This window comes from Sturnus vulgaris, chromosome 4 (genome assembly GCF_052056855.1).
Source record: "Sturnus vulgaris isolate bStuVul1 chromosome 4, bStuVul1.hap1, whole genome shotgun sequence".
Taxonomy (NCBI): Eukaryota; Metazoa; Chordata; class Aves; order Passeriformes; family Sturnidae; genus Sturnus; species Sturnus vulgaris.
The window spans coordinates 54,587,887-54,604,263 of NC_142246.1; the positions used below are offsets into that span (position 1 = coordinate 54,587,887).

General features: G+C 42.0%; 1 protein-coding gene across 6 annotated transcripts in view; it reads left to right on the plus strand.

The window, feature by feature from the left end:
• Positions 1 to 446: 446 nt before the first annotated feature.
• FAM13A (family with sequence similarity 13 member A) overlaps positions 447 to 16,377 on the plus strand; it is a 117,384-nt gene continuing 101,453 nt past the window's right edge. For 5 of the 6 annotated variants that reach the window (XM_088164000.1, XM_088164002.1, XM_088164003.1 and 2 more), the window contains exons 1-4: positions 447 to 488; positions 2,994 to 3,183; positions 5,796 to 6,005; positions 14,264 to 14,450. In XM_088164000.1, coding sequence (XP_088020126.1) covers positions 462 to 488; positions 2,994 to 3,183; positions 5,796 to 6,005; positions 14,264 to 14,450 — 614 coding nt within the window. In that variant the 5' untranslated portion in view covers positions 447 to 461. The remainder of the gene's footprint in view (positions 489 to 2,993; positions 3,184 to 5,795; positions 6,006 to 14,263; positions 14,451 to 16,377) is intronic. The other variant, XM_088164001.1, reaches the window with a different exon arrangement.

Sequence of the window (16,377 nt, forward strand, 5' to 3'; positions counted from 1 at the left end):
GGCTGTGTTCGGCCCGGTGTCCAGGCCACGCTGCCCGGTTCCGTTCGCCCTCCGGGCGGGCGCGCTTGCGGTTCCCCCGCACCCCGCTAGCGTTACTGGGCTCGGCGGCTTCGCGGCGACACTTCCAGCCGCTCTGCCCGAGCCCAGGCTCGCACACAAGCGGAGCGCCTCCGCTCCCCGCGCGGTACCGAGCTGCAGGTCCCGCCTGCCCCGCACGGGCCCTCGGTGATGCCCGGGGGCCGCGCTCCGCCCGCCACAACCTGGGCAAGCTCCGGGAGGCAGATCCACTGCCGTGGAGCACTCCTGGCCGCTCCGGCGGGAGGCGGGGGCCCGGCTCCACTCCCCCCGCGGGCCGCGGGGCGGGCCGGGGCGGCGGGCGGCACCTCAGGGCCGGGGCTACCGCCGGCTGGGGCCCGCTGGGAGCAGCGGGGGCGGGCGGCCGGGGCGGAGCGGCTGCCGGCATGGGGGCCGGGGCGCTGGCCGTACGCGTGAGTAGGGGCTGGCGGCGGGACGGGCACGGGAGCGGGGCGGTGCTGCCGGCGGAGCGGGGCCGGGAGCTGCTGGATGGCGGCTGGGTCAGCCTCCTCCTCCTTCTCCTGCTGCCGCCCTCCGCCGGGGTCCCTGGCGGGGCCGGGGCACGGGAGGCCGGTCCGGGCCCGGCGGCTTCTCCCCGTGCCGGGCGCTCTCCATCTGTATGCTCCCTCTCCTTCTTTTTCTTTCTCCTTCTCCCCGCTTGGCAGCTGCCGCTCGTTTGGGAAAGGCAAAGATTCGTAAAGGCTAATCCAGGCAGTTTTCCTATAGTTTTACCCTCCCCTCCCCTTTTTTATTTTTTTTTTCTTTAAACTCAGCAACTGCGCTGCCGCGTTCCCCGCGTTGAAGTTGTTGGATGAGCTGTAAAAGTGCGTCCCTGTGGCGTATAAATAGCTTTTTTTCCAAGTGTCTGGGCGGCACTTTTTGGCGGCATTGTGCAGAGATGATTAAGTTGCTTTCCCAGTCTTGGAAATCAGCAGCAGTGGCATTAATACTTGGACACGTTTTCCCTGGGTAAAGTCAGACCTTCCATCTATAAGGCAGCATAACACTGACCTCTTTGTTTCAGAGCTGTTGTGAGGGGTTGGCTTTATTTTGATTTTGGTTAGATGTGTATTTTGGATAACCACATAATTTTTTGTTCCTAGTTAGTGCAGCCTCTTCAGATTCTGAAACAAGCTCAGAAATTTCCTCTTGTTTCTGTAGACATGGCAAATGCCTGTCGGTTCTTATGCAGATTTAGATAGTGAGTTTCCCCGAGTAAATCCAGCTTAGTAACTCAGGTTTTCGAATGTTGAAACAGGCTGGAAACCTGTAACTGAGCAAGATTGTGAAGCTAATTGAAGGCCTTAATTGGCAAAGCTTCCTGAGCATCACAGCTGCTCAGAAACTGCTCAAAGGATTTTTGCTGTCATCTGAATTTAACCTAGTCTACATGATTTTTCCCTTGTCATGTCTGTGCCTGGAATAAATATTATTATTCATTTAATCCTGGGTGGGAACATGTCTTTTTAAAAGAAATGTGGTATTTTAATGTTAGTCAAATTTTAGTTCAAACAATGGTGCATCTACTGTTCATTGTAAATATTTATAAGATGGTCACAATAATGCAATATTGCGGTTCTGTTTCACAAATAATGAAACATACTTGTGATGTTTATATAAGGAACATCTTTCGTAAATATCACACGAGTGTTGTGTGGGACCTGGGTCTGCAGAGCGCACATATGCTTCAAATAACTGTTTAATGGGAAAAGCACAGCCAAGTGAGTGAACTGCCAGATCATCTTATATCTGAAAGGACGGTCATGCTTAATAGCAACACAGCAGATGTTCATGTTGCTTACAGAGTACAGTAAAAATATTGTCTCAAGTGAAGAGATTTTAAAGCCTTGTTTAAAATAAAATACTTATGCCATGATAAAATCCATCAACACAGCGAAGTGTCAAGTCTTAGGCAAGAGTCTGAGCACTTTCTTGTGTTACTATACAGTACTTTCCATGTATACAGTTTCTACTACCAGTTTATTAATGAAACTCGGTAGGAATAAGTTTATTTTTAAGCATCATGCCAGTGGTGGGCTTCTTAAATGAAGAGATTCTTAAACTCTGTGGAAGCACAGGCTCCCAGTTCCTGCAGTGTGATTGCAACTGTGGTGGGTGATGTTGCTGCTCTGCCTTGAACTGTCTTCTCAAATGTGCATCCTGTAGGCTGATTAAGATTTCTGCCTATAATCCTATAAATTAATAATGTATTGTTTTATTCCGTTGGGTTTTATTAACTATCCTCCCATGATTTCTCTGTCACTGCCGCTCAAAATTTGTGAGAATGTTGTGCATCCAGAAGAACCTATGGGATTAAGATGTTATTGTACAGTGGGTTTTCCACTCCCCCTTGTTATATGTAATTAGATTACATAGTCCCTTTCTAGCCTTAAAACCTCAGTAATTAAATTTCAGACTTAGTAGATACTGAACATAACAGAAAATCTTTCATAAGAATCCATCTCACCTGACAGTGGCCAAAATAAATCCCTAGGAAACAGTATTTGGAAGAAGAGTGTAGTGAGCCTTCTCCAGAGAGGACTACCCTGACAGGCATCCTGGAGACAAGCTGAGCTTGTGGTATATTGGGATTGTTTGTGTTTGTCCATTTGCTTTTGTAACCCATGTGATTTTCATGAGTTAACAGCAGCAGTCTCCTGCTTACTTACTCCCAGTTACTTGTTGTTCTAGTAACAAGCTTGTCTGCAAAACAGACTACCTACGTTATTGTTCCTCTTCTAGTGTTTTCTCTGTTCATTTTTACTTTCCTACTTCACAGAAGTTTTTTCGTGTGGATTAAAACGAAGTGGGGCCAAACCCTTATGCTGGAGCATAAGGATGTGCTTGTGTTGTGACCACACAACCTTCTGCAGCAAATGTGACTAATGCACGGCTTTTTTCCCCTCTGCTCCTTTAAGCAAAGCAAATCGGCTGTGAGATTGAAGGAGGACATGAAAAAGATAGCTGTGCTTCCACTGAACAAGCAGAGGGACACGACCTGCCCAAAGGTGTTTGGTGTGAGTCTTGTGGAGCTCCAGCAGCAGGGACTGAGCAAAAATGGAATCCCGATAGTTGTGTGGAATATAGTGGAGTACCTCACCCAGCATGGTAAGCTCAGTGGAGTCACTTCTCTTTAGTGGCACTCTTTATGTAAGACTCTTTGAAGGGAGCAATGTGGGGTTTTTTTTGTGGCATGAGCCACAGGCAAAGAATGTTACTGTGTGTGGTTTGCTTCTTTTTTTTTTCTGCCTTGGTGCTGAACTTACTTTTTAGTATGTTTATAAAGGTGAATTACAGTGTTAGGTAGCAGCACAATCATAAACAAGCTGTTCAGTTTATAAGTGGAATGTATTCCATTTGTGAAGGTTTGTGTCGTCTTCCAATTGCAAAACATTTAACACTTTTTTCTGTATAGAGATAGTCACAGGCGGACACACACACACACATACACACACATCCCATCAAAGAATATTACTGAAAAGGAATACAGGTTCTTACAGGTTTTCAGATATATTCCAGTTATTATTAATCCCCTCAAGGAAGTAGATGTTCAATTCTTAGCTTATCTGTCCATTGATTTAATGGGATTTTAGTTCCTGTTGTTGAAATACGTGTCCTTGCAGAAACCTAGAGCACCACTGGTGCACAGATGTCTTGAATGGCATTTCATCAGCAATGGAAAAGGTTTTGTGGTGGTAGTTTCATCTTCTAAGGAGCTGCATCTGGTTTTACCTTAAGGTTTTTCTTTTAGCTACTCAGTAATGATAATCCAATTGTAGAGGCTTAGATTTTATGACTGTATCTTGATAGATCCCCAGAAGCTCATAAATGCAAACATGGCTTGAAAATTACCTTGGATTAAGGTACAGTGCGAATTTAAAACATGATCCTACCTTTACACAACAGCATCGTGCTTGATCTACTTCAACCTGCCTTGAAGTGGCCTGCTAGGGCAGTGAATGAAAAAGAATGGAAAAAGCTTTCCATCATTTAGGGTTTAATCAAAAGCAGAAACTGACAGACACTCTTGATTGCAAGTTGTGGGCTGTGCTCTGTGTTCCATAAAAAGATTGGAATCCCACATGACAGTGTCCCAAATATGGACTAAGTAAGCCAAGTTTTCTACTCTGCAGCAAGATTAGCTGGGTTTCTGAATGCCAAGTTGATTATCTGGTCCTGATAAAGGCCATTCTTTTTTCTGAAAAACGCAAGCAAAATCTCAAAGATACCCCCTTATATGGAAAGTTGTTGAAATGGATGTCCTGTGTCTGTGTAAAGTTTGTTTTGTGAATTAATGGTGAAGTTAACTGTAAAGGCATTTTTAGCAAGAGCCCTGACATCCAACTGAGCTGACTGTTGGGCAGCTACATCCTTAAACTAAGTTTGCATTAAGCTGCCTATTTCCGAATTTATAGATTAAGTCAATTTTCACCGTACTGTATTTAGTAGTTTCTAATTACTGTTTTCAGGATGTTCTAGGCTCTCTTTATTTCCATAAATGAGTGAGAGAGAGGGAAGGAAGTTTGATCTGTGTGGGGGCTGTGGCGTTTGCTCACGAGTGCTGCAAAAACGAAAATCTTCGTTGAGATGAGGTGTTTCCCGCCCTCGAGATGGCAGCACAGCGTGTCACATGAGAATAGATTTTGTTGTGAATGCAGGAATACAAACTCTACCAGCAGCATCTCATATTACTCAATAAAATGTTTGAGTACTTATCCATTTTTCCCCTTATTAGAGCAGTTTGTCTTCTGGTCCAATAAAAGAGATTATTTTTCTGTACAGACTGCTGCCTCAGAATTGATTTCCTGGAGTGGAAGCATTCTGTCAGATTGCAGTTCCTTGATGTCTAGTCTGAACTGATGAAAACAATACGTATTTCCATCCTCTTAGTGTTATGCTTCTGGGGAAGAACAAGCATGTCTGTAGACACAGTATTAGAAAGGCAGAATTTTTGCAGCGAAAGTGTTGTAGAGAAAAAAAAATGTACAGAGGTCAGTTTTAGGGTCTTCACAGGTTTTGAAGCTTAACGAATGCCTAGAAAGTGCTGTTCAACTTAGTATGATTAGTCTAGCTTCCTCTATTGAAGCCTCCTTTTTTGTACACCTCCTTTACCGAGTGTAAACTTTGGGCTTTGTGCTGTCTACAATACATTATCTGCTCATTGAGATTTCCTACTACCATAAAGTTGCAAAACTCACTATAGAGTTACTGCTGCACTCAGCACATATTTAGATGTTTTTGCATCATGATGCTCACGGGTAAGAACCTGTTACCCTGGGTCATGAAGCTGGAAGGAGTCACATGTGTGAGTATGGCAGTCCTGCTCAAGGTAATGGGATACTTGCAAAAATGAGACAACTGAAGTGTTTTGTAGAGTCCTTTGTACGATCCTTTTCTGTTGAAATATACCACTGGAAAATATGGCTGTCTCAGTTGGTTTCTCATAGTTTGAGACAACTCAGTGGCATTGCAGTATTGTGGGTTCTCAAAAGAGTATCCCAGGCCACAAGATCTTGTCATTAGCATTTATTATTTATCATAATCCAACTACTTGACTAAAAGGGGTTTCTGGGGACAAAGTAGTATTTTTTTTATATTGTGGTGTATTAATTGCCCTCATTTGTATTACTACAAATGTGTTATTCAACTAGAATATCTGTTTCGTCATGTCACTGGGATGTAGTGGTTCAGCTCAATCTTAAATGGATATATAATTGCAGGTATGACACAGGAAGGTCTCTTCAGGGTGAATGGCAGCATGAAAATGGTGGAGCAACTGCGTCTGCAGTATGAGCGTGGGGAAGAGGTGGAACTTGTTAAAGATGCTGATGTGTACTCAGCAGCCAGTCTACTGAAGCTGTTTTTGAGAGAGCTGCCAGATGGTGTTATCACGTCTGCCTTACATCCTAGGTTCATTCAGCTTTACCAGGGTAAGTGAGAGGTAAAGTCTTCATCTTTCAATGCACTTTCTTTCTGGATAACTGGTTTCTTAGTTTACTTTGTTCCTCATTTCCTTTGGCTTCAGCTCTTACCTGCTCCCAGATGGGTGGTTCTGTTGCAAGAGGCAGAAAAATACTTCTCATGTATTTGGTAAAATCTGGATTATTTATGATTTTCTAATCCAGTTATATCTGTTGAACAAAAAGTGAAATGATCAACTGTTTTCTTTGGGTATACTTGTAGACAATAATTTCATTCTCTTTAGGACATAGATTTACTTCTGTTTGTTAGGGTGGCTTCTGGCAGTTTCATTGTAATGGGCTCTGAGAAGTTAGACCTTCATCTGCTGATCAAGTTGGGCCAAAAGCATACACTGCCAAAGTTTCTGCTTCTCACAAACTAATGTGATTGTCCATCAAAAAAAAGAACCAGTTTCCAAGTAACAGCAGACTTTATGTTTTATTCCCTGTCATAGCACACAACCTGGAAGATTTATTTTTTCTTTTATTCATGCCCCCTCATCCACCTTCAAGTGATGGATGAGCCATAGAAAAGAGCACCACTTCTGCTATGGAAAGTTGAGAAATAATTTTAAAGAGAGTTATGCAAGTTTCAATCTAATTCATCTGTATCTGACAATCTCTGGTGGTGGTAGGTGGAATAAGTGGTGGTTGGCCCTGTTCCTTGACTGTGTGGGTCACTAACAGTTCATCTCTCTTGCTGCAGGCAGTCAACACTTCTTTATATTTTCCTAAGAAGCTGCAAGATGAGTAGGTAAAGTTACTGGAGAATGCACAGGAGACACATGCTCTCTGACATGCATCCCTAGTGGAAGATGGGGCAAAGTTCTCACACTCTTCTCTTGAGGTTTCCCACTTTTCTTGCCTTCAGTGGAGAGGTTTTGTTTTTTTGGGCTGTAGAGTGTTGTAGATGGTGCACTGGAGTGCAGACATTTCATCTGTAGGTTGCATGTGGGCTGTGTAAAATACTTTCTCTATTTAGTAAAGTTGTCTGGGGCACAAGGATAGGGTTCAGGAAGTGTTGTGAAGGAAGGTTCTGTTGTTTTAGAAAGTCCCTTTTTTCTGGTCATTGCTGTGCTTTCTCTGGGGACTTTTAGATTTCACTAGATCTAACTCATGAGCTGTATTTAATTATGTTCTTTCTCATAAATCACAGATTAAATGTAAATTAATAATAAATAAGTCAGTCACACCTTTGCTGTTCCATATCTCTGTTCCCACAAAGGTCACATTGGTGTATTGTACCACGAACTACTAATGTCCTTTGTGAGCAGTGCTGTTTGTGGTGTTTGTGGAAAGGTTAATTTGTTCTGTGTCCCATAGGAAAAGTGAAATCCCCCCAGTACTTTCTAGGGAAATGAGATGGATACCATTGCTCAGCAGATTTACTCACCAAACTTTCTTGTTTCCAAATAAAGTTACTGGTGTAACCATTGAACCCAGTTCTGCAAAAATCCATCCAACTGTGACGTGTCTTCAAAGCTAAGTTTGCCTGTATTTCACAATAAGATCAAGCTTAGTGCCATTATAATTTTGATTAGGGAAGAAAAACTTATTTGAAAAATGCCAGTTGGCTGTTGTGGCAAGGGGAAGGCTTTTGTAAAGTTTGAAGAAAACTTGAAGAGTGTTTCACGTGCTAAATGAGTAGTTACGAAAGGCGCTGATGATTTCCATCGTGTTCAGATCAGCTTAAGTGGTGGGTGGGCATTTGCTTGCAGTTAAATGATCAACCAGCTGTGTAGGATTGCAGGAGTTATCTGTTCACCTATCAAAGTATGTGCAAGGGTATTGGTTGCAAAATGGTACCAGGAGAGTGCATGCCTGGCTGTTCGTTTTGTAAACTGTGAAGAGAGTAGGTCAAACTGTTTCTGAGTCAACAGGTTATTAAAAAATAACTTTGAATCTGGAGCCGCTTTGTGACATGTCCGCAGTGAAGGCAAATACTAGCTCTGTCACAACCTCTCTATTCCCTCCTGTTGAAGCTTTTCATGGGAAATGTTTTTCTAGGATTATGTTAGATTTCTTTTGGTATATTTTTAGGGATTGTTATCAGCATTTTTTAAGCAAGCTGAGATCTTGGCCTGAGAAGAGCACATAGTTACTTTACTTATTATAAAAATGGTTAGAGAGTGATTCCTCTAGTTAAAAATAGTTGGACTGAAAATTACAAATTCTAAATATAGCTGTAACCCTTTTCAATTCCAGCTATCAAATTTGTTACCAAATCAAAGGGAAATAATCTGCCCTATTATGAAAGAGAGAAGCTGTCCTGTTGGTGTTCAGGAAGTCCACACAACTGGTTTGGCACTGTTGTCTGCAGCCTGTGCAGTGTTGTGTGAAACAGAGCTCTGCATGCTGCCCTTAAATCCTAAAGTGCTTTTGTTTATATAAACATTCAGCATAACTCCAAGACTATGCAGCTCCATAAAACATCCTGTAGCGGATTGTGGTGTGTCCTGGCATTCTCTCTGTGCCCTCGGGGAAGGACAGTGGCAGTGGGAGCTGGGAAGGGCCTCGCTCTATACTGATGTTGATCGGAGCTGTGTGTGGCCAGTGCAGACCAGGGACACACTGATAGTGACCTCAGTGTCAGCCAGACTCCTCAGAGTGCCTAACAAATAAAGGCTGCTCCTTACGGGGAGTTCTGGGCTAAAAAGTGTCCATCGCAAACTCTCTAGTGGCTGAGGCTTCACTGCAGAGCAGAGCTGTGCCCACCCGTGTGAAATGGGTTGTACTCTGTACTGAGAAACCTCAGCCAGAAATTAGCAACTCCCATACAGCAATCCCTGCCTGAGCTTGTTTATTCCCTCTGGCTTTTCACTCCTTATCTTCTATATCGTGATCACTGGCTCTTAAGACAGCTGTGCATACTAGGAACTGTACATACAGCTCTTACCCCTTTCACAGGTCACTTGCTTTCATCAAGACAAAGTGCTACTGTACCGTAAATTTCTTTTTTTTGTTGTTGTTTCATTCTGTCCTCCAGTGGAGGTACAGTGAAATGCGATCTCTGACTTCCTTTCTTACTCAGTCTAATTAAGTTTAATGCTGTTTCGTCAATTTAACTTATTGACATTGCTCCATCCTATAGAATTTATATTTTTTTAGTGGGCCAGCAGCGAGTTGTCTGTTCTGTTTCACGTACTTCCTCCTGCTCACAGCCTGTGATGGCTGGCATGGTTTTGTCTGGTGCCCGTGAACAGCCTTGCCTTTTTCATGGAGAGGGATGGGTGGCAGTGGAAGGGAAGGAGCAGCTCCCTTCCGGATCAACAGGTCAGTTTACAGAACACTTAGTAGCCAGCAGCTGTTTGAGTTACATGAACAAGCAGCATCAAAAATACAGCTTGTGTTGGGGGAATTTAGAGGTCAAATTTCCATTTGAACAGTGACTGTGAAAATGAATAGATGAGAACTGACCTTTTAATCATGGTAACTGCAGCAGTTCACCAAATCTGATTCATTAGATATCTGTGAATCTCCGGGCCATTCTGACATGATTTTAACCTTTTCCTTTGGCTTTTATTGTCATTTTAGTGTAGTCAGAGCTATTTCCAAGCTAGAGAAATAACTTCTGTTTTCCATATGGTGATGATGTTCATTATGCAGTAAAAACTCTCGAAACTGGATTTGTATGCAGATGACACTCACCAGAGTTGCAAAAGTGTGCTCTTCCTTCAGTATGTTGGAATGAAGGATAAATACAGCACTGCAAAGAGCAGTAATGATAGAGAGTGAGGTGTGTCAAGGTGGATTGTGGTAACAGCCTTCTTATGATGAGGGCTTACAACATTTCTGCTCCTGGTGGCGTCAAGGCATGATTTTTTTTCCCCTCTGGGGCAGGATCTTGTCTGAAGGATGGTGTCTGTAGCAGATTGTTTCTTGGCAGAGAGAGACTGGAGTCCCACTTCCCTTAGATTGCGGAGGTGGAAAGAAATGCTTTAATCCCTCCTGCAGCCCATGGATGCCATGGTAACTGCAATGCACAACCTGCTGCCTCTGTGCCAAAGATCAGCTTCCCAGGGCACATTGAGTGAGAGCTGCTGACAGATGCAAGCTTTTCTCTCTGCCCTCCAGTCTGGTAGCATGCAAGGCAGCTGGAAGATATGCAGTGGTATTATGACACTGAGCAGTAGCCTCTCTTCCTCACCTCACAGCACAGATAATTGGCTAGGGCACTGTGATAATGTGGCTTCAGAGCTTCCAGACTGGAGTTGTTTGGGGTCAGACCATTTGAGACTTGAACAAAACAATTACACACACCTGTTTGCAGGAATTCCGTATCTTTAGTGAAGTTCAGGCAGCATGAAGGAGTAACATGAACAGAGATGAATTGGGAAATTAGATTGTGTCTCTAGTATGTCAGAGACACTCAATATGTTCAGAAATAGCATGAACTATTGGAAAATATGTCCCTCTTGTTGTGAGCTGTGGGCGTATGCTGAAATCAAATGAGACTGAAAACACCCTCACAAATGTATCTGTACCTCCTACACTGTTGAGACTCCTGTTTCTAGTTAATTAACATTTTTGGAGAGACTGCCTGTCCTTTTCACTTGTCTCCTTGGCTTGTTCCTTAGTAATGAGTACCTAGTTCAGCTCTGAGGCGCCAGCTGCCCTTGCTGGTTTCCTTGGTCCTCTGTGTTTTTTGTGCTCTGGCTGCTGAGCCTAGACATGGCCTGAGGCTGCTCGTTTTGTTCCCTTCCTCAGCCCAATCCTCTCTTCTTCATTCTTGGTTTCAAGCCCTTCCTGACTGCACATCTAGCTAAGCTTCTCTTGCAGGCCTTGGCTGAGATACTGTCTGTTTCACATGGCTTTTGGAAGGCTCCCAAAATAAAAAGTTGAATGCCTTTGTCTGCCTTGAGAGCACCTTCCTCTTAGCCTTCATTCTTATTTTCCTCCTTTCCCCTAGGCAAAATTTTCAAAAGAACTGGATATGCTGTGCTTGAAAATCGTGAATAACATGAATCACTCTGGTGCTCTGATCTTTTTGTAATAGTCACTACCAGCTCAGTAAACCTTAGTGGTTGACTTTGAAGCAAACTGAAAAGGAGGAGGAATGCTCCAAAGAATGGAGTTGTTAGGACTCAAGACTGTTTTTGCTCTCTAATAAGTTGAAAAGCTTTTATATTTGAAGACATACAGTCATGGATAACAGTAGTAGATCTGTCCTGAAAACTGTACAAAGTGCATGGAATATTGTGTATGCATGTCTAGATTCACCATGAATTATGAAAGGAATATTCAAAACTAAAGCTGAAATCAATGGAATGTCATCAGCAGAAGAATCAACAAATCACTTTTAATTTTTGGATTCTTTTGGAAGAAAAGCTAGACTTCTTTCCCTTGTCTTATCACTGGAGAAGGAGAAGAGAAAGCAAAACCCTATTTTCTTTCTTAGATTTCACAAGGAGAAGGAATTTGGCTCAGTAAATGGGGTTTGCTGCCTCGTGTTACTCAGTGTCTGTACATCCTTCAATTAGGGTAATTTCTCATGATCTTATGATGTGGTATCTGTCTCTGTTCTTGAAAGTACAGAAATAAACAAAGATTTGGCTGTGCCCAGCAATATAATTTTTAATGTTGATTCACACCCCATAAAACATCATGGTTAATGAACAGAGACATCCTACCCAGAAAATACTACTAAGGCCACAGGACCCAATATCTTTGTTTCTTGTCAGAGTGCAAACCTGTGCTCGAAATGTTTTGTGGTGGTTATTAGCATCTTTCTATTTTGGAAGGGATGGAAATTCCACCAGTAAATGAAAAAGTACCCATCAGTCTAAAATCCCAGAGAGACAATTAGTTATCAAGGGCATTCCCTAATTAGATGACAGTGTGATGGTGATGGAAGAGGTACGTTTTTTCTGAGAGATGGCTTTGGCTTTCCTTATAACTGCAAGCAATCTGTAGTAGAAAACACTGCTAGTTACTTTGTTATCTAAAGAAAAGTATGTTAGGAGGTGAATTTTAGTGTTTTGGCTACATGGAAATTAGCTGTGTTTTGTTTTCTTTCAAGCTTCATGAAAAGATAATTAGTAATCAATTCAGAGACTGTACAGTCCACTTTGATCAGTGCAAATACAAATGCAATGAAATTCCTTATTGTTATTCCATTTAATACAGTCTTCAGAAGCCTCCTGAAATTTTGCTGCAATAATAGATCAGATTTCTTGCTGTTGCCAAGCTGATTGCTAGTAGCGAAGTCGATTGTTTTTTTCCTCTCTGTAACTGTAAAAAGCTTATGATAAGCAAGCAAATAAGATTGTTTTTCTCATCTGCTTCATGCATATTTGATATTTGACTTTTCTGAAGGAGCTAATTTCTTATCTGTAGAAGAAAAGGATATAATTAAACAGTTGGTTAAAATGTTTGGTCCTGTAATTTTACTGGCATTTTAAACTTTGGTTCTACTGTGATGAAAGAATTCATACTGACTCTGTGGTACCAAAACAGACACATAAAAGTAATTCACCATGCAGATAAAGCTTAAAATGGCTTTCTTGCCATGTACAGTATTAGGCATGTCAAGTAAGGCAGGAATCCTAGGCCTGGAAGCAGATGAAATCCTTCAAGTTTCAGCTGTATCAAGTGGCAAATAAGTATATAAAAAACCTCATTTATTTGCCAAACTATTTGCAGGATAAATTCTGTTTATTATCCGCAAAAAATGTCTGATAGTAAAGCAGAAATAATATTGCAACTCAGTGGCTGAATTCTCAGGAGTCACTTTCATATATTTTTATACAGACTGCTAATTTTCACAGCTAACCACTTTTCAAGGCACTTTACTCCTGAACCACTGTTCAGCCCAGCCCTGGAATATTTCTGGGAAATGAAAGGTAAAAAGAAAGACGAGACTTCTGAAGTGTTTATACATGCATTAAACAGTGTTCAAATATTTTTGTTTTCCCTCTTTTCTCACTAAAAAAATATGGAGCAAATGTAAAATGTTCTTTTTTTCTTGCAACACAAGCTGTGTGATGTTTTCCTGCCAGTCTTCTCTGCATGCTGGTAGCTGGGCATACAGCAGAGCAGCACCAGCAGCCCACAAGGCTGATAAATAAAGAAAAAACTACTAGAAATGCACAGATGGTTTCATGCTAATGGACACTGCTTATAATTAGATCGGTGTGGAAAACCTTCAAGGCATGAGGTCGTCTGTCTGAAAATGATGTTGCAGAGTCCTTGGGGTTTTCATGAATATGTGAAAGTTTCAGTAACATTTCACTTTTGTGGAGAGGAGAAATTAGTATTTGCAAGGACTAATGCATTTTGTTTTGGTATAGAGGGAAAGCAGTACTTACTTGTTTTCAAAACTTTGCTTTTATTGATATGTAAAGCCAAGATTTTGGTGGGTACAAATCACTCTTTGGAAGGTGTTTTTGGGATAGAGGAGAAGAGTGAAAAATTTTGCAAGAGTTCAATTCCAGCAGCAGGACACAATTAAGCAGAAGCTGTGTGTGAGGCCAAGCTTGTGTTCACCTCCTGGCTCTGTATGAACATCTGTGCAACATCATGTGAAGTTGATGCAATTTTTGCTTTCATACTTGTGTGTGACTCAGTTCAATATGGAAAACTTTTATCCGTACCTAAGTTTTAGAAGATTGTACAGTATAACAAGGGTACTCTCTAACATGAGTCCACATTTTGATTCATTTTGGAGTGTGGCAGTGCTCAGAAAAGTCTGTTTCCCATAAGGAAGACTCTTTCCTGAATATGTAGCAGAATTGTCACCAACAGAACGTATTGTAGTGCTGTTATAACACTGTGCATTTCAGGAGACTGTTTTATCATGCTTGCTTTCTTATTTTTGAAGGTTTTCATGGGAAGGGAAACTAATAGTATGGGAAGGGTTTGAGAAGTAGGGATGACATCCAGAAGGAGGGTGGAATCTGAAGATCTCGTAGAGAGGGAGTTAAAGCAGATTTATCTGTGCCAGGTGGGGATAAATATGCTCTAAAGCTCTTAGCTGACTCTTAATAACCGCTCAGTCTGCTCAGGAAAAAGGTTACAGCATAAAGGTAAGAATGAAATGGCACCCTTGGTGGCCAGGGTGAGCCTCCCGAGAAACATGCATGTTCCCTGAGGAAAACTGAGTAGACGTGTGTCTCTAAGCAGAAGCAGGAGTGAATTCAGATCCCACTGCTTGCTCACCCATGTAATTAAGTTGGCAGCAATGAAGAAAACCATATACATATGTTTTTTTCTTCTCTTCTTTTTCCTAGAAGACGTTTCTAGAAACGACACGCAGAAGGAAAGTTACTTGAAAGAACTCCTTAAAGAACTGCCTGATGCTCATTACTGCCTGCTGAAGTACCTGTGCCAGTTCCTAATCAAGGTTGCTGAACATCACATAGAGAACAGAATGAATCTGTGCAATCTTGCCACTATATTTGGACCAAACTGCTTTCAGTAAGTTGGGCTTTTTATTTTTCCCTGTTTGCTGGCAGGTGGCCAGAAATGTAGATATCTAAATGTAATTTGTCTGAGTGATCAGATGGAGGCAGTGACTGGGGCTTCAGTGTTAAAGCTGTTTTTGAGCCAGATGGAAGTGGAGTTGCTCTCCCATTTCCTCTTGCTGTTTGCTAAACTGTTGATCAGCTTTGTGTATTGCTGCTTTGGTAGCAGAGGAGAAGTATAACAGTGAAGGGCCTTCAGACTGTGTCAGTGCAAGGAGGCTTGTGTTCATAAGGTTTCTTCTTTTGCTATCAGTCAATATTGAGTGCTTCTCTCTCGAAGGCTTTGACAAAGGATCCTTGGTGGAAAAGTACTCTAGTGCAAGACTCAGGTGCTATATAATTTCTAGAGATGAATACTGCATACTGTCTGCATGTTTGGCCTTGTGATCTGGTGTCTGCCCTCAGATGCTGATGTTTCTGGGCTCTCTGTCCTTCTAGTGTGTTCAGAAACAGCTCTGGAGCTTGTGGAGATCCACTGGTCTCTTAAAACTCCCTGCTGGACTCAATAATTTTACTGGGCTCTTTCACTGTGTGCAGTTCCTGGGTGCCTGTGCTGAAGATTTGTTTTATGTGCTGGTGAAGCTTGCAGCAGTGGCCAGAACAGTTATTTCCAGGTGCAAGAACACTCTTGAGTGAGGAGGTTTCTGTTGAGTCACTGCAGTGATGCAGTGCAGCACTAGCGCCTTCACCTTTGCAATGAACGCGCTGGCTGGCATCCAAGATCTTGGACATGGGAGACACCTAAGCACTTCAGTCTTCATCGGTCTTGAAAGATGTGTGGTATCACCAATAAGAGACGAGTGAATTCCTTGTATCAATGTTGCATTTGTATTGATCTTTGTAATATATCACTCTGGGCTAATACTGAGTTGTCTGGTAAAACTTAGTCTCATGAAGCAATTAATTTAATCTATCCTCCTGAGTTCCTCTCAGTAAGAAGTAGATTTTTTTTAAAGAGAGAAGACAGCAATTAGGTTCCTGTAATATATTGAGACAGTTCCACAGATCTAGGCTAGATGTTGCCTGCTGTCTTTTTAAGGAGCATATCTTTGTCCATTGATTAGGGAGAAAACATACAGGAATGAGATTCTTAAACTAAGGCTTGTCCTAGTGTCAGCGTGGCTGCCTTAAGATGTTACTGCTGGATAATGAAGGTGAATTTCAGGATTAAAGCATTTGCTGTGTTAGTACAAAAAGATAAAGTATATTTTAAAAAGAATTGTTTTCCTCCCCAAAGCAAAAAATTCTCAAGGCAGTAGTATGCATGGGAATGCATGAATATGAGAATTACTGGAAGCATAATACTGCACATTTCTGACAAAGAAAAGCAAAACAATTTTTAAAACTTGTATTCATACGGGTAGTTTGGGAATTCCTGTCTAAGTATTAGCAGAGTTCAGAACAAAGTAATTAGAAGAATTTGAGTTCAATGGCTAAATCTCTATGACTCAAGCTCCCAAGTGGCTGTTAGAATTATTTTTCGTTTACTCATCACTTATTTCAGCAGTAAAAGTTCGCTGTGCGTATTTTTTGGTGTAGAATGCAGAGAATTGCGGTTCAGAACTGCCATCAACGTTCCTAATACTAAACCAAAGTGCCAAAGCGTATGTGTTAAAAGCTCTATAGTTGTTGCCACAACTGATCTCTGCTCCTAAGACAGCGTGGAGAAGATTGAACGGTTTTTGTAAGGTACAGAGATTGAAAACCCCTCATTCCATTGCAGAAGACTGAGGAAGGCAGAATTCACTGGAGGTGAAAAACCAAAGGTTCATGAGTCTGTATGTGAGTGTAACCAGCCCAACAGATGTGACACGTTGAAATAAATGCTCATGTGGCAAAGGAGGCATTGAAAGCATGGCTTGACACTTACCGAGTAGCTA